Source organism: Colius striatus, chromosome 1 (genome assembly GCF_028858725.1).
Source record: "Colius striatus isolate bColStr4 chromosome 1, bColStr4.1.hap1, whole genome shotgun sequence".
Lineage (NCBI taxonomy): Eukaryota > Metazoa > Chordata > Aves > Coliiformes > Coliidae > Colius > Colius striatus.
This window is the reverse complement of record NC_084759.1, coordinates 152,967,603-152,990,281: the sequence shown is the minus strand read 5'-3', so window position 1 is coordinate 152,990,281 and position 22,679 is coordinate 152,967,603. Positions and strand designations below refer to the sequence as shown.

The 22,679-nt window shown below is 41.2% G+C and overlaps 1 protein-coding gene across 1 annotated transcript; it reads left to right on the top strand.

Moving 5' to 3' along the window:
* The first annotated feature begins 9,151 nt into the window (after positions 1 to 9,151).
* DMC1 (DNA meiotic recombinase 1) lies at positions 9,152 to 21,535 on the top strand. The gene is made up of 13 exons (XM_010198061.2): positions 9,152 to 9,208; positions 9,835 to 9,879; positions 12,855 to 13,001; positions 14,223 to 14,305; positions 14,914 to 14,966; positions 15,825 to 15,866; positions 17,053 to 17,125; positions 17,757 to 17,848; positions 18,812 to 18,885; positions 18,994 to 19,108; positions 20,059 to 20,119; positions 20,667 to 20,783; positions 21,466 to 21,535. Exons 1-13 carry the CDS (start codon positions 9,152 to 9,154, stop codon positions 21,533 to 21,535), a joined length of 1,029 nt encoding a protein of 342 aa, XP_010196363.2.
* The last annotated feature ends 1,144 nt before the right edge of the window (positions 21,536 to 22,679 follow it).

Below are 22,679 nucleotides of genomic sequence, written 5' to 3'. Positions count from 1 at the left end.
ATTCTTTGACTTGACCAATAAATTCCAATCTGACCTGGAAATCAGAAATTTTCTGTTAGCCGCACTTTACGTTCTTCTTTCTGAAGCATGCCAAGGAAAACGCTGTCCTGAGTACAAAACAGAGCAGTGTGCTCAAAGTCATTATTCAACCTATTTGACAACAGAAGCACTCAGCTTCTGTGAGCTGGAATGTATTAAAGGAGAAAAAAAACACTCTCCCAACGTTCCATGAATTAAACTTTCTTTTAGCTGTAACACTGAAAACTCTGCTCTCCTATGTTTTGTGGATAAAGCTGCTTTGCTTCGTGTCTTTTCCAGATTCCTTTTCAATGCTGGTCTGTGAATAAGTTAGAGAAGCAAGGACTCTTTTGGCCATTGCAGTTAAGACAATATTTGCAGTACTTCCAGCTTGTTTGTGTTAGGAGTCAGAATGTCTTTGGTGTGAAGAATACACATGCAGCACGGCAGATGCATCCGTGAGCAATTTTCTTGTTTAAACTTTGTTTCTGATGAGTTATTGTAGTTAAATCAAGTTTTCTGCCTCAGCTTCATCTTAAAGCAATAATTCCTGTTGCTTTTCTCTCTTTCCCTGTCTCTTGCACCAATGTGTACGGCTGCTGCCAAGCAAATTCTACCTCCTATATTTGCACTCAGTCCTAGAGAAGTCCCTCTGTCTACAGGAATGGTAAGAGTTCACCAAATGGCAAAGCAAGACCTGGTTTACTTAGTGAAACTAAGGTAATTCACTCATGGACTTTAACCACCTTTCACCAGGACTTAGCTTTAATTCAAATGCAAGCTTGTTAGTGGCAGTGTCACTGACTTTGAAGACTGGTAACATTTTCATAGCAAATAAATGTTACCATTGCTTTCTTCATCCTGCTTTTATCTGACCTCGGAGGTCAATTCAAGCGAACAAAGATCTATGTAATTGCAATTACTACTCCTGCTTAGCCATGTATGTGGCCAGGCTTATTTCATAATCAGTCTGTTATCCCTCTTCATCAGAAAGTTGAATAAGCTGAAGCAGAACAAGGGGCACTTATTCCAGAACGAAAATCTATGTATGTGCAGTTAGTCAAGAGCAGTTATTTTGGAATTTTGCAAAAGCTATTTAGAAAGCTCTCCCGTTTTAAAAAAGACCCTCATCTCCCAAAATATACATTTTATGATTCACAGTAATATATTTCCCCAACTGCATTTCCTTTCTTGCAATACAGATTTTTTTTTCTTGTGGTGCAGAGATTGATAAATTGCAGACAGGCACCTCACCAGCCTCCCAAGCAGGAAGAATAACTTGGTTAAAAATGAAAAAGCTGCTTTAAAATACATATATTTAAACAAACAAAAAAATCTATTAGCATAGGTTAGAAATATGCTCAATGCTAGATTTTTAAAGGACTGGATTTTAGCTACAACTAGGATACACCCTTATTCCATGTCTGTCCATTTTGCTGCTGGTCTGTTTGTTAGCTCAGGCAGTCCTTGGGTTTCTTCTGATTTATCAGCTACCAGTGAAATTAAGAAGTGGGTATGTCAGCCACCAGTTAGTGACACGCTGCTACATTCAAAAGCTTGTCTATGGACAGAGAGGAAGCACACCTTCTGTATAATTAAAGCTAAGAATTTATTGTTAGCGTAATTGAAATCTTGAGAGTCTAATGGTTATTGATCCAGATAGAACTTACAGAAAGAGAAAGAATAACAATGCAGTTAGAGTACTTCTATAAAATGCTAACACATACACTTCTTGGCTTCTGCTCCTCTTCCTTGTTTTACCCTCACCCTTCCACTGCTCCTGTGGGTTGCAAGGTCGGTGCTTTCATTCCGGTGTGTGTTGGGAGTGATGATACGGAGAGTTGTCAGCATCTGGAGTCCTTTGCTTGGAGAATGTGATTTTGGTGTTGATGGTTTCTCCTTTCTTGCTCTAGTACCCACTTGGTGTCATTTCATGTCTGCTAGCATGGATTTACACCTTCATCAGTCAGCGCTGTGCTAAATTGGATTTTACGGTATGTGGTGCTGATTACAAATGTAAGTTACTGGTTTCTTGTTCTCTTTGTTACTCCTAAATCTGGTTTCATCCAGCTCCAGGTCAGCATTTCTTTCAACACTATCAAGTTGTTTATAGCCATCAGGTCTCCAGTGCCAAGCCCATGCCGTGCTTTTTATCTCCACCTGCCTGTACTCCTCCACTCATCTGTCCTCGCTCTGCTATTGCATGAGGCCTGTATTTCTCAACACTGTGTCCTTGTGCTGGTTGTAAATCTCTCATTCTATGCAGAATAACTGTTAGCCACTGCTATTTATATAAAATTATGGCTGTACCACACACAGATAAACAGAAGTAAAGCACAGTGGCCACAGACTTGGTCAATTATGGAAACTGCTGTCACAGCTAACCAAGTAATGGGTACAGAAAGGTCGAGGGAAGTTTAAACAAAGCTTGATGAGCCTGAGTCTTGAGGCTTACAAATGCAGTACAAAGCTTATGGCAAATTCCTGAGAATGGCAGTACTGTGTCACAGGGCTACATGGTTACAATGGTTTAGCCCCAAAAGGCATGAGCAGGTAAGAGCAAGCTGTACACACTATTAGATGATCCATCAGGTTCAAGCAATTTTTTAGAGCTGGTTATGCTGGCATTTTTTTCTCTTTGGGTTAGAAAACACAAGAAAGCGAGAACTAGAGTTCTGGTTATCTGACCTTTTAAAACTAGAAGTTAGCTCAAAGTATATTTCATATTTTTACAGACAAACTTGCATCGTGTGGACGAATGGTGGAAAGCAAAGGTAATGACAAAGATAGTCAAGCACTGAAATTGTCTGGTTCTTTCTCAGAAACCTCTGATCACAGAAAATCTCCAGCCTCCCTAGGGAAACAAACATCTGCCACATTTTGCTGATTCTACTTCGAGATAGATAATATCTTGATGTCCCTTCCAGTCCTATTGTTCTCTGTTACTAGTTTGCTTTCTTTTTTTTTCGCATTTAAAAACCCTCCTTGTGTATTCTGTGAAGGGATTGCTTTTCTTACCTCCTTTTTCTTTCTGGTAGGTTTTGTGTATGATGTACTGATAGGCATCTCCAGAAAGCCTCTAATTGGGTTTAGGTTTTGCAAAGCTTAAAAGTGGCCTTGTTTATTCCAATCTGCATTAAAAAAAAAATTCCTATAATCCTTCATTATATATAAATAATTACTTATTTCACAATCACCTCTTAAAATGATAACAAAGAAAATGAAGCCCACGAGGTTTGGACTGCTATCACTTACTGCAGTTTTGTAGTTGACATACAGATGATTTCTTTCTCATTTAGAAAAATACCTGTGCTTGAATTCTCTAGTCAGTGTTTTGATATTTATAAGTTACCTTTGGCCTTTCTTCATTGCTGGTCACATCCAACCTGTTGTGGTCCTGACTTGACCTGGCAACTCTTTAATTCACCATTTTCTCTAGAGCTGCAAAACTGAACCATGATCTGGAGAGGAGATCTGGAGAGACAGAAGTGAGCTCTCTAATCCTATAATATATCATAGAATCATAGAATGGTAGGGTTGGAAGGGACCTTCAGAGATCATCCAGTCCAACCCCCCTGTAGAAGCAGATTCACCTAGATCAGGTCGCATAGGAACATGTCCAGGCGGGTCTTGAAGACCTCCAAGGAAGGAGATTCCACAACCCCTCTGGGCAGCCTGTGTCACTGCTCCGTCACCCTCACAGTAAAATAGTAAAATGACGGATTTGGAACAGAAATGGTGGAAAGATAAGCAAGAAGTACAAAAGATTTGTGTGGATTCATCCTACCATGTTCTGATAACCTGAATCTCATTCTGCTGCGCTTTCCTTTGCTAGAGGTATAAGCCATCAGCTAACAGACGTTTTCAGAAGAGCTTTCAGGGGTGCAGAAAGAGGAGTGAGCTGAGATGCCAGTAGTGAGTTAGCACAAATTCCATGGCGCACACAAAGCTGTGTGGCCTTTCCCTGAGGCTGACTGAGATGTAATCTACCTGATGATGCCTCAAAGAAGGGCTTTTGTCAGATTTTGTTTTGGAAACAGTGATTGTTAATTCAGATATGACTAAGGGAGGAGACAACAATGCAAGGCTATTGTGATTTGTGGATTTGGGTCATTTGGGGGGTGTAATAGAGAACATCACTTCCAAAGTGGTGCTGGACTTTTACTCTATATATTTCTTTGCTGTAGGAGACACAAGAAAGTCTTTGTTTTGTTAATACTTGGATTGCCTTTGAAATATTCAATATTCTTTCTCTCTCTCCCTTCCCCTCTCCTCCCACCTCCCCTTGCCATGTGTTTTCAACTTTGCAGGTGAAAAAACACCAAAAGCAAACAAGTGCTGCTGGAGAAGGGAAAGCTGAAGAGCTGCATCTTTGCCCAGAAGCGTGCTGCAATTCTGGGAAGATTTCAGGTGTGCCAATTTTAGTCTAGGAGCAACTGTAAGTGAACTTTATTCCTGTGGAAACCAGAAGACACAGTTCTTCCAAAACAATTCAGGCATCAATGTACACTTCTATGTCAGGCTGAATCTTCACAAGTTGAATTCTGGAAGGCCAAATGTGAGATTATTCTGTCCAGTTTAAGGGGAGACAAACTGCCAATTTGAAAGTTTTGAGAAGGCATTTGCATGCATATTTGACTCTAGTCCATTGCAGCCACATACACCTGGACTAAAATGAGCCAATCAAAGAAACACCACATGATTTCCCTGTGGCAACTGTGGATCAAAATGGTTTGTGATGATGAAAAAATCAGCTGGATGGTTAGTATTTTTATGGCAATGGTTTGACTTGTGGCTTGTGCAAACTGGTGTAAGATCTCAAGTGAGAGGAAATGCAGATCACAGCAGTGTATGGCGTTGCCAGCGCCTCACCTGCAGCTGGTGAAGCAGCACCTGGTCAGCTGCAGAACCTGTCAGGGGTAAGAAGTAAACTCTGGGAGCCTTGGCTTAGTTGGCTGCTGTGTAACCTCAAGGGGTATGTGGGGTTATTGCAGAGCACCAGCTGGAAGCTGAACCAGCAGTGAACAATCACACAATGGTTTTGAAGATGTAGAATGTGATCTATCCCCCAAAGCAGCACTTTGTGGTGGGAAATGATTTTTGGATTCTCTGCATTCATTGACCCCTCTGAGAACTATTTTACAAGGATAATGGAAGGAAGGTTGTTTACAGAGGCATTAGCTGCTGCAGAGCCATTCAGGAGGATCATTCTATGCCTGAATACAAGTGTACTTTGTGAAGGAATTTGTCTTTACAGCACTGTCTGCCTAAGTGCTCTTCTGGAGTAGTTCTTGCAGAATAATGCAGTTCTCAAAAGCAGTGCCAGACAGTTCCTCTGTATAGACAAAGCCCCAGGCACCCAGGGTTAGACTGTAGGTACTTACATAAATAACTTGATGTCTAAATAGGGACCCTTTAAGTGCATCCTGATGATGGTTAGGGGCTATGGGGTTTGTTGGTTGGTTTCCCAGCTTGTCTGGAACTGATGACTCTTAACATGCACTCTTAACATCCCACTGGTGGAGGGTGGGGAAGTTTTCAGAAGCACCTTAAAACAGGCCAAGTTTTATGCTCCCATTCATTCTCCACCTGACACCCCTCCCATCCAGCAGGGCAGTGACCCAGAGGGGCAGTCAAATCAAGGTTCAGACCCCCAGTGGGAAGGCTGTGTGGGGGAGTTTCGACTGGCTTGCTGGAACTTTCTGTTATTGCCTGCACCAGCACTCAGCTCTGCCCATCCCATCTCATGCCCGTGAACAACTATGCTCTGCAGAACCTCTGCCTAGGTTAACACATGCACAGGTGGATTCTGAGAGTTTTGTTGATTGTTTGATGTCTCTTTGAATCCTTTCTCTAAGGGATAGGATATATATTTTTGAAATGTCCAGTAGTTCTCTAATAAGAAGTCTCAGGTGGCAGGGGTCCACTGGTGCAGTCATTGATACCCCATGCTGTCTCCTTTCATACATTGCTTGAACACATGCAGCCTTCTGCACTTCTTCCATTAGCTCTGACAACCCCTTTACCCTAATAAGGACAGGTTCCCCTCTCTCCTTGAGGTGCACACCCCCAGCCCAATAAGCCACTCGGGATGTTATCAACTGGTCACCTGCTAACCCATCACTCAAACACTCCCTGGTCCCAGTACCTGCTCACTTCGGCATCACTCAATAGTATTCCATCCCCTCCTGTTAGAGAAACCCTCCACAGGGGTTCTCCAAGCCTGTTTCATCAGGCTTGCTCTAGAACTTGTAACTCACTGATCTCAGTAGGTGTCCAGGGGATTGTGCAGATAGAGTTTTGAGGGTACCTGCCTTGTGGGTCTGTGGACTTTTCTGTTTTAATAGGAGGTTGCATGTCCTTTTCTTCCAGCTCCTCTACTTCATTGGAGCTGATATATCATCAGTGTCTCCCCAGATGCCCCCATCCCAATTTTCAGGATCTCTGCCTGCAATCAATGTTTGCATTTGGACAATACTGGGGTTTTTGTTTGCTTGTTCTAGCATGATTTCAATATTTTCCTCTAACAAACATGTCCACTCTCTTTCTGTTTTCAGTTCTCCTTTTAAACAGTCTATTTATAACTGCTTCTTTAAATTATCCTTTTCTAATAATCCAGAATAATTGTAATGATCTCGTCCCTGGATTAAACAGCCACCCAGGATGGCACACATAATTCCTTTGTGTTAACATCTCGACTATTCCTACAGCATTGTTCTATCCTCTCCATGACTGCTGCTGGGTCGGACCCCTTCTCTTTTGCCCATTTTATATCCACAGGAGAAGGGCTACAGCCGTGCCTCCATAACAATTCCTCTGTTGACATCCTGCCGACTGAGACAATTTGATATCATGAAGGTACACACAATCAAATAAAAAAAATGGAAAAAGGAGATATTTATTCTAATCACATCAGTCATATTCAATGTTTTACCCAAACTACTGTCCACAACTCCACCAATGTTGATCAATTACCGGTTCAGAATGCCGAACTGAATTAATACTGCACAACTGACCACAGAATTCCTCAGCTTCTGAAGGATGACCCAAAATGCACAATCACTCACCCTACAAGATGAGGGCTTTCAACCTCAAGGAGTCTCTGTGGGAGATCTCTACACTCAGGGGGACAGCCCCTGGCTACAGACCCGTTGCTCCAAGGAGGACTGACTCAACTTGTCCCCAGCAGGGCTCCATTTGTACCCTAGTCAAATCTGGCCTGTGGGCATATACGGTTCTCAGTCTAGAAGTTTCCCTCAATCAAAGTGTCTTATTGGCACGAGGGCCTTGCCTTTCACCCAAAGTCTCTGCCTGACAGCAGTCAGTAGGGAGAGCTATGATTTGAAGGGTTGAGGGGTTCTGGGAGGTTTTGGTCTTTGCTGGGATGGCTGCACCTGCCACAGGGAGACGTGAATGTGGCACTGACAGAAATAAAACTGAGCTGTACAGAAACCTGTCTTTGCCTGTATGCTGTAAAGCAAGGGTAATACAATATTCCTTAGAGATGGCAAATACATTAGAAGACAATAATTCAATTCTATTTCACGGCGGGGGGGGGGGTGGGGGGAAGGAAAGGGGCAGCCGCTATTCCCGTCAGGAGCCCGCAGCCCCCGTGGGCCGCCACGTTCCGGCAGCAGAGCAGCTTTCCCCACAGCCCGGCCCGCCGCGGGCCCGCCCCCGCCGGCGGGAAAGGCCGCTCAGCCTGTTCCCTCAGGAGGAGGAGGAGCGGGGCCGGCTGCCGCTGCACCTCGGGCTGCCTTGGGAGCAAAGTTCCTTACGCCGTGGCCTCCCGTAACCTCTCGCAGCCCCGCGCTCCCGGAGGTGACCGGGGATGAGCAGTTTTAACTATTGTTGTCATTTTGGCGGTGAATTTCGGGACTTCGCAGGGGAGGGACATTGTGTGGTGCCTCACCCATTGGGGGAACAGAAATTTACATCCCCTGAAAAGGCAGCTGGCAAGGAAAAGCCAGATAAATCTGTGTGTTGATATATGATTAACCGTTTATTTTCCTCTGAGTCAATAAATATGAAATTCCACCGTGGTCCCCTCGGGGTGGGTCAGACGGTCTCCTGTCCCCTCACACAGGGCCCATACTCTCTCAGCTACCAGTTTCTGCCAGTTCAAAACCAGCTCAAGGTTCTTGCAAGCAAGTTGGGCAGGTGTTAGAAACTGAAAAAAAGGGGAAAAAAGTGCTATTTGCAGATATTTGGTCTGAATTTCAACATCCTCTGTCACAGCCCATCATGTATTTTCCTAAGGCAACCCATCCATTTATAAAAACACAAAAATGGCACAGCAGGTTACAAGAGCATCTTTCTAAGGAAGTGTTTTGTATTTGTTTCTCTTATAAAATTTAAGGAGGTCATATTTTGCCTTTATTTAACCATGCTATCAGTAAGTGCCTATCCCAGTTCCAGGCCTTGTTTGTAGGAGGTCACATAAAGAAGGGAATTAAACTGTAGTGGAGTATGGATATGGCAAGTTTGCCATGAAAAACCATGAAATAAGCTCTCTCTAGATATTTTTGCGTAATAAAAGCCTCCAATTTTTATTACCATTCTTTTATTCTCTTCATGCAAGCATACTTCTTACAGCCATTACTTGCACATCTACAGCATTTATTAGGTATTCTGAACTCCATCAAGGACTTGAAAACAAATACATCTTTATAGTCTACTTTCAAGATATATGACTAAGGAGTTGCAGCCTTCTCAATAACACTGTTTTGTCATCTTTCTGTCACATAAAGATGAGGAAGCAGAGATGTTGCATTACCTGCTCTGTCTGCAACTACGTTGGCTTTTGTTATAAAAATATAGACTGCCTTCGACTTTGTTACCAGAACATTCCCACTGCCAAATTCATACTCTGACACACGATTCTCCCAAGAAAATGAGATATCCTTTCCTAATACTTGTTAAATGCTTTCTAGCTAAGCTGGTTCAGAGTAATGTAGTAGATTTTCTCCTTTTAGCCTGGCAAGTCAGATAAGGGCTGGCAGCAAAAGGTTCTCTAGATCAAGGACTTCTTAAAAGTCTTTTTACAGTCATTTATTCATTTACTGCCACACCAATAGTATCTTTGTTTGCATTTTCCAGTAGTGATCAATACTTTATTGCCTGCTCTTTTATGATGAAGGCCATGGAGGATCAAGTAGTCCAAGAAGAACCAGGATACCAGGATGATGAGGTAAATTTACAGTTGATTGAAAAATATGAGCAGCAAATGTTATTTGAAAGTATTTTGATAGTGTTAGGAAACCCATAGACAGACAAGAGGTCCCCAAGAGAGTTCAATGCCTTTAACATTTTGTTCCAGTTTAATACCAAGAAAATCTTATTCTCCTTGTCCCTGAATAGCCTTGCTCTTTAAGTACTCTTCATTAACCTTTCAAAAGTTATGCACAGTTTTTAATGGTATTATCATTATTTCTTTGTATTTCATACTTGTGTATTACATGCGGGGGGATTATCAGTTCATTTTATTCTTCTGAGGAATGGTCTTCGGCCTGAAAATACTAAGGAACGGTGATGGAAAAAACCCCAAGATGCTGCTGCTGATAATAACACAAGTTTTATTAGCACAGCAGAGGATTGCTTGCTTGTGAAGATATGCTTTATGAAGAAAGTGATAGGAAACGTGTAGGCCTTTTTGGCTCACTGTGGCTTTGCTTATTTGGGTAGTCCAACAAGTTATGTATTATTAAGGGAAATCATTTAAATGTTCAAAAATTTAAACAGACACATAGTGAGATGTAGTTACAAGAAAAAGAAAAATCTATTTTAATATTTTCTGGGTTTTTTGTTTGTTTTAAGGAATCCTTTTTTCAGGACATTGACCTACTACAGAAGCACGGAATCGTAAGTATTTACAATACAGGACCATCCATGTAAAGCTATTGTAATCTTATTTCCAAAAGCATATACACATTGGTACAAATAACTGAAATTCCTCCTTGCAATAAATTCCAAATCAGTCATGTGAAAGAAAATTTTGCCTTTGGTGATAAGACAGGCTTTCAGAAAAACCTCATTCCCATCATGTTCCTAAATAAAGTGGCAAGATATTCAAAGTATTTAGCACCCAGCACTCTTGAAAAACCAACTACTTGCTAATTTATTTGAAAACTGTGTGATAGATTACTTCCTGTTCCTGCCAATCTTTGTAATTACTCCTGCATTTTGGGTGCCTGTGAAATCACACTGTGACAATTGTTGCTGTAATGTTTTTAGCCTGCTGGAGAAGGGGATAGAGTGGGAGTGAGGGAAATATTAGTAGCTAGAGAAATAAGTGGTTAGTTTTCTTCATACAATATGAATTCCTATAATCATCATCATCATCATTATCACATAAACACCACCTATTTATTTTAACTACTATTATTATATGTTTACTCAGGAACTGGCTCACGGATAGAAACCCTCCTATATTCAGTGTTATGGAAGCAGAATAAAAAGTTGGGTTTGCCCAACTTCTTTTTTGTTTGTTTTAGTAAGATTTAACCTCTAGTATAAATGACTACAGGCAGATACAGGTGGGGATGACGCAGACACAATGAGACAGCACTGGTCAGCACTATGGTTGCTGGGCTCAGCGTGTCAGCTGTGTAATTGTTGTCAGCTTTTTTAAATTGGCAATTCATTGGCAGTTTTAAAGAGAGTTCTGAAAAAGAATCACGAGGTTGGGAGCTCGAACTATGAGGTGACACAGGAAAAATACACAAATTCTTGTGTTAAGACCTAATGAGCTGGAAGGGAGCTGCACGAGCCTGTCAATATTAATTGAGGCATGGTATGTAGCAAATGATACTCAGGTATGAAAGATCCTGAAAATAAAGAATAATGACTTAGGCTGTTCTGCTGATTTAATAAGGGTTTCCTGCTGCTTTTCTTATTTTATTCTTCTTTCCAAGTGCTTATTCTCACACCCCAGGGGAAGTTTTTGTTCTTGGCTGTGCCAGTTGAAATCTTTGTGTGAACATATGAGGGCCCATACATTAAATTCACTTTCTTAAAGAAAGTGTTTTTATGGATTTAGATTTTTTTCCCTACAAGTAGAGAAATATTTACTAGATATGTGACTACAAAGAGAATCAAGTTAGCACAACCAAGGCTGTGTTTTGATGCCCAAAAGTGTTTGGTAGGTGTTGTGACCTCAAAGTTGTTGCTGCATGTTCCTGCCTCTAGGGCATGCTATCCCTTCTGGCACATTAGCTTTTGTGGCCAACCCTGTGAACTGGGTTTATCAATCCATTAGTCTAAAAATTACCCCAACAAAAAAAAAATGTGGGTTAGCTTCTTCATTTGTAAATTGCAGTCTGCTGCTGTTGGTGGAAAGTGGAGGATCAAGACAAGCAGCTGGTGTGAGGGGGCAGGTGTGTCAGTATGTTAAGCCAGGAGTATTGTTGAATGCTTCCTAGTACTGAGCTCTAGTCTGAGGAGGCCTGTATCCTCAGACCTGGGCTGGTATGTAAGCTGTTGGTAAAAGGTGTATCTGTGTGGCAGAGAACAAGAACTTTGATAATCAGGTCTACCACACAGAGCTTTGTAATGCAGAACAGCCTGAAGTGTGACCGGATCAGAAAGACAGCCTCTGAAGAAATGCAGAAGCAGGGTAATGCATTTAAAGTTTTGGTCTAGAAAAATGTTCTTTGCAGCAGTAGTCTATTGTCTTAATAGACAAACACAACAAACCAGCTCAGTCCTTTTTATATTGCTGATTGTTATATTATTTTGAGTGGAAGATTCCTTTTTATTCTTGACTGATTTTTACCTCACCCATCCCTATTGATATAATAATCAAAAACCACCACAGGATGAGAAATAAGCTTCCAAATGAACATGACTAATTTTTCACATAGCCCTCCTCCCTTCTTACGTCCCATGCGCCCACACACTCTAGATAAATAGATGATACATCCAGTTCATAGCTTCTTTTTTTTTTTTTCCAAAGAAAAACTCTGGAAATGGTAGATGTCTGTATTATCCTCCACCTTTCACATTGCACCTATTCTTGTGAGTAATCTGTTGCTTGCCTTTAAGTTTCCAGTGACGTCAGAGTCATAAAATGAGGTGAGGGGAGGCAAAATGTGTCAGTGGGGTGCTGTCTGAAGTCATGCTGTACTCAATTCATGAACAAATCTACTAGCTGATTCCAGTCCAAAGTGACAGATCTGGAGGACACGTGTGTCTTCAACTGGAAGTCTGTGAACACATAGAAACAGCACAGTCAGCTCCCAATTATCCACAAGCAGATTATCTGCTTTATAGATTATCTGTGGTAAGACACCAAGGACAGACTGAGTGTTACAGGGTTTATTAGGTTGGGCTATCTGAAACAATCTAAACTGTTTCTTTACTACCAGCTTGGGTCTAAGAGAGACTGAACAGCAATAGGTAAATACAAATGGACTCAAGATGCTTTTCTCTCAAAAGCACCAAGATCTGTTCTCTCCACCCTGATCCCTCACACCAACGTTACTCCAGATTTTCTTTTGTTGCTGTTGCAGTGCTTTTTGCACTGGCACAGGCTGCCCAGATGGGTTGTGGAGTCTCCTTCTCTGGAGGCATTCAAAACCCACCTGGACGAGTTTGTGTGTGACCTACTCTAGGTGGTCCTGCTCTGGCAGAGGGGTTGGACTAGATGAGGTCCCTTCCAACCCTTAAGATTCTGCGATTCTGTCACAAACTACATAAGCAAGAGTTTACTGTAAATCTTGTTTATTTCTTGATGAAAATACACATGCATTTGAATGTATACTAAAATGTTTCAAAGGTTTACTTCTCTTTCTAGTTAACTGTCACAAGTACTCACAGAGAGGAACTTTCTCCAACAGAATGTAGCAGATATTAAAAAACTGAAGTCAGTGGGGATCTGCACGATCAAAGGGATCCAGATGACCACGAGACGGGCACTGTGCAATGTAAAAGGGCTTTCAGAGGCCAAAGTGGACAAGATTAAAGAAGCTGCAAACAAACTTATTGTAAGCCAATCACTTTCCTGATAAACTTATGCTGGTCTCTCCAAAATGCTATGCAACATTTCTCTGAACAGAAAGCCTGTTCTATTTAACATCTTTATCGATGATCTGGATGGGGGGGATCGAGTGCACCCTCAGTAAGTTTGCAGATGATGTGAAGCTGGGCGGGTTTGTAGATCTGCTTGAGGGCAGAAAGGCTCTACAGAGCAACATGGCCAGGATGGAGTGATGGGCTGAGGCCAATTGTATGAGGTTTAACAAGGCCTAGTGCTGGGTCCTACACTTGGGACACAACAACCCCATGCAATGTTACAGGCTTCAGACAGAGTGGTTGGAGAGCTATCAGGTGGGAAAGGATCTGGGGATGTTAGTCAACAGCCAGTTGAACATAAGCCAGCAGTGTGCTCAGGTGGCCAAGAAGGCCAAAGGCATCCTGGCTTGGATTAGAAATAGTGTGGCCAGCAGGAGCAGGGAACTGATTGTCTACTTGTACTTGGCACTGGTGAGGCTGCACCTCAAATACTCTGTTTAGTTCTGGGCCCCTCACTATAAGAAGGATGTTGAGGTGCTGGAGCATGTCCAGAGGCAAGCAACAAAGCTGATGAGAGGTCTAGAGCACACATCTGATGAGAAGCAGCTGAAGGAGCTGGGGCTGTTTAAGCCTGGAGGAGGCTGAAGGGAGACACAATCGCTCTCTACAGCTACCTGAAAGGAGGTTGTAGTGAGGTGGAGGTCAGTCTCTTCTCTCAAGTTACATGTGATGGGACAAGAGGAAATGGCCTCAAGTTGCAGCAGGAGAGGGTTGGTTTTGAGATTAGGACGAACTTTGTCACTGAGAGTGTTGCTAGATGCTGGAACGGTCTGCCCAGGGAGGTGGTGGTCCCCATTTATTTAAGAGCCATGTAGCTGAGATGCTGAGGGACATGTTTTACTGGTGGGCTTGGCAGTGTGAGGTGAGTGGTCTTAAATGTCTTTTCCAAACAAAATGATTCTATGATTTTTTTTTGCCACATCACCAAGATAATTTGGAAATTTATTTTGCTTGTTACTCTAAAGAGCCAATACGTTATACTCTCCAACAACCAGATGAATGCCGTGGTGCTTTTCATATCCAACCTGTGTAAATGAGGCTAGGGTTGTGAGAAGATATTTTGTGGGACTTTGCAGCTTACCTTCAGGTTAAAGCTAAAATAAACCTCTTGTGCTCTTGTTGGTCTTCCTTAGGAACCAGGCTTCCTGACAGCCTTTGAGTACAGTGAAAAACGGAAGATGGTATTTCACATTACTACCGGCAGCCAGGAATTTGAGTAAGCGTATCTCTACTTAAATCCTTCCTTATCCCAAATTGTTCCAGTAATTATATGCATTGTCTTTGATGAGACAGAAGAGCATAAAGGAATAAATATTCAGCTAGAACACCTAGGTTTACCTTGCATGTGAGCTAGTCCTGGCTCAAAGATGCCTGCATCAGTAAGCAACAAAAACAGCTCCATTTCTGAGGGGAAACTGGGCTTTGCACTGGCATTGTAAATAAGGAGCTTGCATCCAGAAATCCCAAATGTATAATATTTTTTTCCACCTAGTTGAAACAACCTGCAGGGTTCAGGGCAAAATGATAAATCTTCAAGACTTCCCTTGAGATCTTTGAAAAGATAATATCCATTAAAATGTCTTTTATCTCTTCTTTCCAGTAATAATTTCTATAGACCTTTCTTTTACACAGAGAAAAAGAGGTTAAGATAGAGTTAATTCTTTATAAATGAGTGATCATTTAGTGCCATGTACTTTAATGCATCAAGTGAAGGTCTTTTAGGGCAGAAATAACTTCTCTTAAAGTAGCATAAATGATTGCTTTTTACTTCCCTCTTGTGATTTTGTGGGATTAACTGTATCATAATCCTCTCCCTTTCTCTAGTAAACTTCTGGGTGGTGGGATTGAAAGCATGGCAATCACTGAGGCCTTTGGAGGTGAGAAAACCACATTCAGTGAGTCCTACTGAACAAAAAATTGCAGCTTGGCTAGATTTTAAATCAAGGGGGATTACTTCTGCCAAACAGCACATTGGAACATAAAGATGAGTACCTACATGAGGGTAAAAAGAAATAATCCCCTTCTCTTAGTGTTTTCCCATTTTTCCTTTTAATTTGCTTGCAGACTACCTTTGAGCTGAGTAATCATTAGACTTGGAGCAAGCTACAACATAGCATTATTAATACTGTTACTAATGTGGTGTATAGGAAAGGTCTCTCTAATGTAACCTGAGTTCCTTTCCAGTAACAAAACTGCCACAAAAGAGATCTTACTTAATTAGACTACATTATCTTTCAGATAAGAATTTGAAATCACTATTGAGTAAATTTGTCCAGTGAGTGGTTAACACTTCAACGAGGGTTCATATAACACAGCACTCCTCCCTTTAGAAAAGAAACTGGAGACTAAAATGATTTGATATAATGAGTTTAATAAACTCATAAGCTTCTCCTTGATCATTTCACTGAAAATGAAACTGGGTCAGGTCAGTGGAATCAACCATTTCTTCCCCCTTCCTCCTTAACGCTTTTCCACAGGTGCCACATGGTTTCAGCTGCTGCATAGGAAAGAATAAATGACCTTTGCAGTTGAGCACGATCAAATCAAAGCATATTGGTTTTTAACACATTTCTACTGAACAGAGTATGACTTATAAATTGGGATTAAATGATTTTAAAAGGTAGAGATAGAGGTGAACTTTGTAAGTTAGAGTGCTTCCAACTGCAGTATTTCCTGAAGCTGGCAAACTCAGAAACAGAAACCCTGACCTTTTTTTTATCCCCTTTATTTAACAGAGTTCCGGACAGGCAAAACCCAGCTATCTCACACACTTTGTGGTAGGTCTGATACCTTAAAAGAGAGAGATGTTTCTTCTCAGTTAATACATTCTTTGCAACTATATCAGAATTCAACACATAAAGGCAAGACGTAATATTTTCTCTCCAGAAATGTAGTGAAACAGACCTTGGTGACTCTTATCTGTATTAATTGTGTTAGAGAGCTCTCATAGAAATGATTAATTTTTAATGCTGCTCACACTGATGTGGGTTTTGCCATAAGGAGGGAGAAGCTCATAGACTGTTTTAGAGAAACCAGTGAAACACACCATCTGGAAGCTTTTCCAGAGCACAAATATGGGTTACAGGTGCTTGGAAAAGGGCAACAGCAAGATTCTTCCTCAGAAGCTCTTTTAATTTTCTGCTTTCAACGGGTTTTGCAGAATATGACATTGTGGAAGGGCACTGAAAGGTTGTCTGACAGTAACTGGACAAAGACTTTAGCAGTCACTGTATTTGGGCAATGCCAAATACAGCAAGACTGATTTCCCAGCGATATCTCTCAATGTGTAAATAGTAAATAAGAACTAATATGACTATTAATGCTGCTGGAATATAATTACCAGACATTCCCTTAAATGAACTCTATGTTATAAAGGAAATTATGGCACCTTCTGGAAAAATAAGGCCTGTTCTGTTCAGTTACAGTCTAACGGTCGGCAGAGTCATACCCTTTTACGGGCATGATTACAACTCAATTGAGTACTCTGGCTGAATTACTCCAAAGAGACTAAATTCACAATCAGTAACTATCTACATATGGGGAAAAATCCATATCCAAAGAATTTTTGATCGTATGAGTTACAGTTGGAAAAAAAAACCCCTCAAACACCTGCTAAATCAATACCGTTAGTTTGGGCAGGGGATTAAGAGGATGCTTTCAGTGTAAGGGTTTATTAATAACATCCTTACCTATTTTCAATATAAAATATATAGATTTAGTGATAGCACTGAGTCAAACACAATTTTGACGCCGTTAATTAAAACTCATCTGACCTCCAATTGAGAAAAGCACCTTGAGTTTCTTCTCAAGATAGCAGTGAGATTTGAGACGCTCCTGATTTCCACTTTGATTAAATCTAGTGGATCTTTGTGATACGGATAAACAGCCATAGTCTATTGAAAACTAATAACAAGGAAGTGGTTTCTCTACTTTTTCATTTTGGTCTTCTATGATCCATTGTAGTGACAGCTCAGCTTCCAGGACCAAACGGCTACACAGGTGGCAAGATTATCTTCATTGATACCGAAAACACTTTGTATCTTTTGGACTGTTCAACGCTACAGGTAGAATGGACTGGAAAGATAGTTTCATTATAAGCAAGCAGGAGGCTTTGGGGAGCTTCATCCATGTAAAACCAGAAAGCCTGGGTAGCCCGTTGCAGTGGCCCACGATGCACTGAGTCCTTTTTCTCTGTCATTTGATGTAATCCAAAGTGGAAGAATTAGAGTTAGGCTACAGATTTTATTTTAAATGTTGCTTTGAGATCTAATGTACCTTTTGGATAATGATGCAGGTGATAGGAAGTTTTCTGTTTATTTCAAGAGAGCTACATCTAAGTACCAAATGCTATTTTTAATGTTTTGTATCTGTGGTAGACTGTGTATAAATAGGTTTTGCTCACAGATAAATTCCTAGAGCACAGATACCCATATGTCGCCTCCCCCCCGCCGCCTCAAACCCTAAACACAAAACAATTCTCATCCTGAGCTCTAACCTATCTTTAGGGTACGTGGGACAGTGTGAAATCAGTCTTCTCTAGGATCAAAATAAATATACTCTTCTTCTTCTTCCCCCCCCAAAAAAATATTTCTATTTTGGAACGGAGTTTTATTATTCTCAGAGCATGGCTTGTACAAAGAGAAGTCCTTAACTCTGACTGTTGTCAGCCGCCCGGACCGTCTTCGTGACATTGCTGATCGCTTCAGTGTCGACCACGATGCGGTACTTGACAATGTGCTGTACGCACGTGCATATACTAGTAAGGCTGCTACCGCCACTGGCTTGATGTCTAGTTACCAGTTTATTAACTGAGACCGCCCACTGAGAACCAAAATGTTTTGCTGCTAACAAAAGAGGTTGTAAGCTTGCTTACATTTTGCTTCTGGTATCAAACACCGAGCAGACTTGCTCAGTCTAAGTTTTCCAGCTTAGCCCAATGTAACGTGAACTCTGCTGGGTATAGGATGAGTCTCAGTGTAGCATCTTAGTGAGAGAAACACTGATTAATGTAACCAGGATTGCCTGTATGCAAGGTAATTCTATAAATGGTGTTGAGAAACTCTCACTGGTCTTGTGACTAGAACTTTATAATAGAGACAGCTTCAACACACTCTGTCACAAAACACTGTGTTAAAACTTCAAGGAAGTCTCAAATTAGACTTTTATTTTGAGAGTACAATATGACCATGAATCACAGAATAGCAGGGGTTGGAAGGGATCTTTAGAGATCATCCAGTCCAACCCCCTGCTAAAGCAGGTCCACCTACATTAGGTCACACAGGAACATGTCCAGGTGGGTTTTGAAGACCTCCAGAGCAAGAGACTACACACTCTCCCTGGGCAGCCTGTGCCAGGGCTCCCTCACCTGAACAGCAAAGATTAACACAATTTGTATCATTTCATTCAACATTAGATTAAAATGTTTATATTACTTTTCAGTTCTTAAGACACCAAAAAAAGTTTTCTTCATGCATAGTTTTGTTGTAAAGCTTTTCACAAAAGAATTTTGTGAGCTGGACAGCTGGAAACTGGAACCTGCAGAAGCACAGGCTCTGGTGGGTATTGTACAGGTAGCTTATTAATGGGCACTGGATTTAAAACCGCTGGCAGAGAAAATACAAATGGTACAGACACTTCAAGTGGAATTTTAAAATTCAGGCCTTTTGTTCCTTCAGAGCTCTTTCTGGCCTTAATTTCACTTGGCAACTGTACTTCCCATCAGGTGAACATCAGATGGAATTGCTTGACTACGTAGCAGCCAAGTTCCATGAGGAAGCTGGTATCTTCAAGCTATTGGTACAAGACTTAATTTAATTTTTTTTTGCTTGTAAGCTTACTGCTTTCAGAATAAGTTTTCCTATTTTCTTTCACTATGTTTACTTATCTGGCATAATTACCATGCAGATCATTGACTCCATAATGGCCCTTTTCCGTGTGGATTTCAGTGGTCGCGGAGAGTTGGCTGAACGACAACAGAAACTCGCTCAGATGCTGTCAAGGCTCCAAAAAATATCAGAAGGTAAGGGAAACGTTGCAAAATTTGGAAAACATGGACTGGAGTTACTGAAACAGTAGCTATTGGTTAGCACACCCACCTAGTAGTCTGAGTGTGTTACCAGTCAGGCATTGGCCCGGGAATCACACAATCTTAAGGGTTGGAAGGGACCTCGAGAGATCATCTAGTCCAATCCCTCTGCCAGAGCAGGACCACCTAGAGTAGGTCACACAGGAACTCGTGGAGGTGGGTTTTGAATGCCTCCAGAGGAGGAGACTCAACAACCCATCTTGGAATCTTTCCTCACTGTACACCTCTGTCAGTTACCAAAAAGATTAAACTGGTAAGATAGTATTTCAGGGTGACAGATTAAGGAATCTTTAGAACTATTCAACATTTAGAGTCTTCCTAGAAATACTGTTAAGACAAGTCCTAAATGAGAGAAAATGTTTTAGAACTGGACAAGTATCCAGTAAGAGAAATTGTCTTCCCCAAATTTCGACTGTTTACATACACGAGAAAGGGTGAAGGCACAGACATGTGAAAAACCTGTGCCTGTTGCCACATTCCCAGTGCTCTGAGGGATGATGACAGGAGGAATGGGATTCTAGAAATATTGATGAGTTTTTTTTCATGCAGTAAATAAAAAAGAATAAGCAAACAGATAAAGGAAGAGAGAGGGGGCTGAAGGCCGGGAGCCAACGGAGAAGACAAGAACTGAGAAAGACTTGTTCAGTGGAATGCTGAAAAGTACTCATTTTTGGCATAAGTATTACAGCTGCAGTCACACAGGAGCAAATTTAGGCTGTCTCCTGATTTAAGTCCAGCCATCAGACATAAAGAATATTGGCTTCTCTTTCATTTGAAATTTGAAGTGCTTCAGCAACAGCTTCGCTTTTACCACAGATGGAGGATATATTTTGGAATTCTCACTGGGTACATTCCACCTTTTTTTGCATTCTTTTCTGTTGCAGAATATAATGTGGCTGTGTTCGTGACCAACCAGATGACTGCTGATCCGGGAGCAACTATGACGTAAGATACTTTTTATCTCCCATTAAAACAAACAAGCGAAAAACCCTTCTCTTTTATATTACATGCTTAACAGGGATGAGTAACTGGGATTGTGTGGAGCAAGAGGCACCAAAATGAAGGTTCAGATTGGTCATTGGTCCCTCTGATTCAACAAATCATTCATCAATGACACCTATACGTTTCTGTGTTTTCATAGTGAGGTTTTTTTTAGTTATCTGCTGCCTGGCATGGTGGGTTCTTTCAGTGAGACAAAAGAGAACAAGCCATAAAAAGCATTGAAAAAGCACACCTTCCTCCCATTTTCTTTTGGAGCAGCTTATCTTTGAATGTCTTTCTTGAGCCTCTTGAATGTAACAAGAGGAAAATTATGCCAGCATTGAACATTTAAACATCCTATCATTAGGCAAACGTGTTGAAGTCCTTTTTAATACATATTTATCAATTTGTTATTCACTACTGAGTTCAATATGCCTCATCTGACAATTAATCACAGTATTTACCTTTGGAATTTGCACAGTGAATCATCACAATTTTCTTGCTAATTCAGCTTTCAGGCAGACCCAAAAAAGCCCATTGGGGGTCACATTCTCGCTCATGCTTCAACTACCAGGATTAGTTTGAGGAAAGGGAGAGGGGAGCTGCGTATTGCAAAGATATACGACAGGTAAATCACCTTTCCTTCACGGGAATAAAGCTGTGTTAGGAGTAGCAAGAAGGTGACAAAGTTCACAGCTTGACAGGCAGTTCATGCTTTCAAACTAATCACGTTTCTGGATGGTGAGTTAAGAGCAAACCTGACAGGACAAACTAACAGACAGACTTAACGTTTTCTTGCACATCGCAGACATTAAATTACCTTGTCTTTCATCACAAATCCTGCTAGATGCTCATCTCTTAAAGGAGACCATCAAATACTGTGGTGAGACTGGTGGTCCCTTGGCAGGAAAATTCCAGAGCTGTTAAATTACTAAGTTTTGCTGACACAATTAGTATTTCTTTACCTGGTAAGCTCTGGCAGACACAAGTTATTAAGCCACCTCAGTGGAACTGCACAGAGAGACCAGTGTTTCTGGTCAGGAACTGAGAAATTAAAATGAGAGTTTGCACAAACAGAATCTTTCCTTCTCCTGCACCCTCTCCATTCCCCTCCCTCGTGTTTGTCACCTTCCAAGAGGTGGAGTTCACATTTCCTCATCCTGATAATACAGATCATGTTCTACAGTTTGCATGTAAAGGTGATGTAGGATTCCACATTGCTTATCCTTGCACTATTTTGGGGACTTGTTTCACAACTGCATTTCACATGGTGGAACCCACAAGTTTCTTGTTCCTTTTTTCCACCCCAGCCCTGAGATGCCTGAAAATGAAGCCACGTTTGCAATAACTGCTGGAGGGATTGGAGATGCCAAAGAATAGGCAGAAAACCAATGTAAATGTACAGGTGAAACCCACCCTGGCAGCTGGGATGGAGATTTATGGAAGGTCACCAGCTGCCTGGCTGCACGTCTATCCTTTGAGAACCATTTGAGGTATTTTGGGAGAACATTGGGATGAACTCTGTTATGTTGATCTTAACAGAATTTAGTGCATTTAAAGTCTTTGTTTTTCAACTGAGTTTTCAGCAAAGATCTGAGAAAAAAGCTTGTGAATGGTTCAAAGAATCCTTTTCCTGTACTTTATGAAAATCAAAGCTGTCCTTTCATGTGAGATTAATATACTCTTTGCGTTTCCTTCAAAGAGAGTGTCCACGTGATAGGATTTAGCAGTGCAAAATGGAACAGAACTAGAATAAACTCAGTTACAGAATTGACACAGATAGATGGAAAAGGCAGTGGCAGGGAGCAGCAGTCCAAGAACTTGACGGACCCTCATGTATCGTAGAGGAACAAGTTACTTTAAATAATGTGGTTTTAGGCATGTTTAGCTTGACTGGGTAATGTTTGTACTTTTATTTATAATTTTCTACTTTTTAGAGAGAATGTTTTAAAGCTGTTCTTATTAGAGTTTAAAATAAAGGTTATTGATTAGAGTAGCCCTCTGCTTATGTTTGAGTGCTTTGAATCAAACCCTGCTCTCAATAATCTCATTGATCTTTCATGAGACAGATCAACCAGGTGCAAGCCAATGTTTCAAAATCTTTTGTTTAATTCTCTAAAGAAACAAACTTTACATAAAGGCCTTTCCAGTCTCTTAATATAAGTTTGGATATTAAAGATTATTATTAAATAGTATTATTACAAACCAGAAGAAAGTAAAGCCAGTGACTAGATAGGGGAGAGGGGCTGACACTGACACACTGAGGGAAAGGCATTTGTTGCTCAGCTTGCACAGCTCTGAACCAGCCAGAGATGTGTGTCATGAGAGGGGCAATAGGAGAATCTGGGACTGAAGAGAATCATAGAATAGTAGGGGTTGGAAGGGACGTTCAGAGATGATTCAGTGCAACCCCCTGCTAAAGCAGGTTCACCTCCACCACGTCACACAGGAACGTGTTCAGTTGGGTTTGGAAACCTCCAGAGCAGGAGACTCCACACCCTCCCTGGGCAGCCTGTGCCAGGGC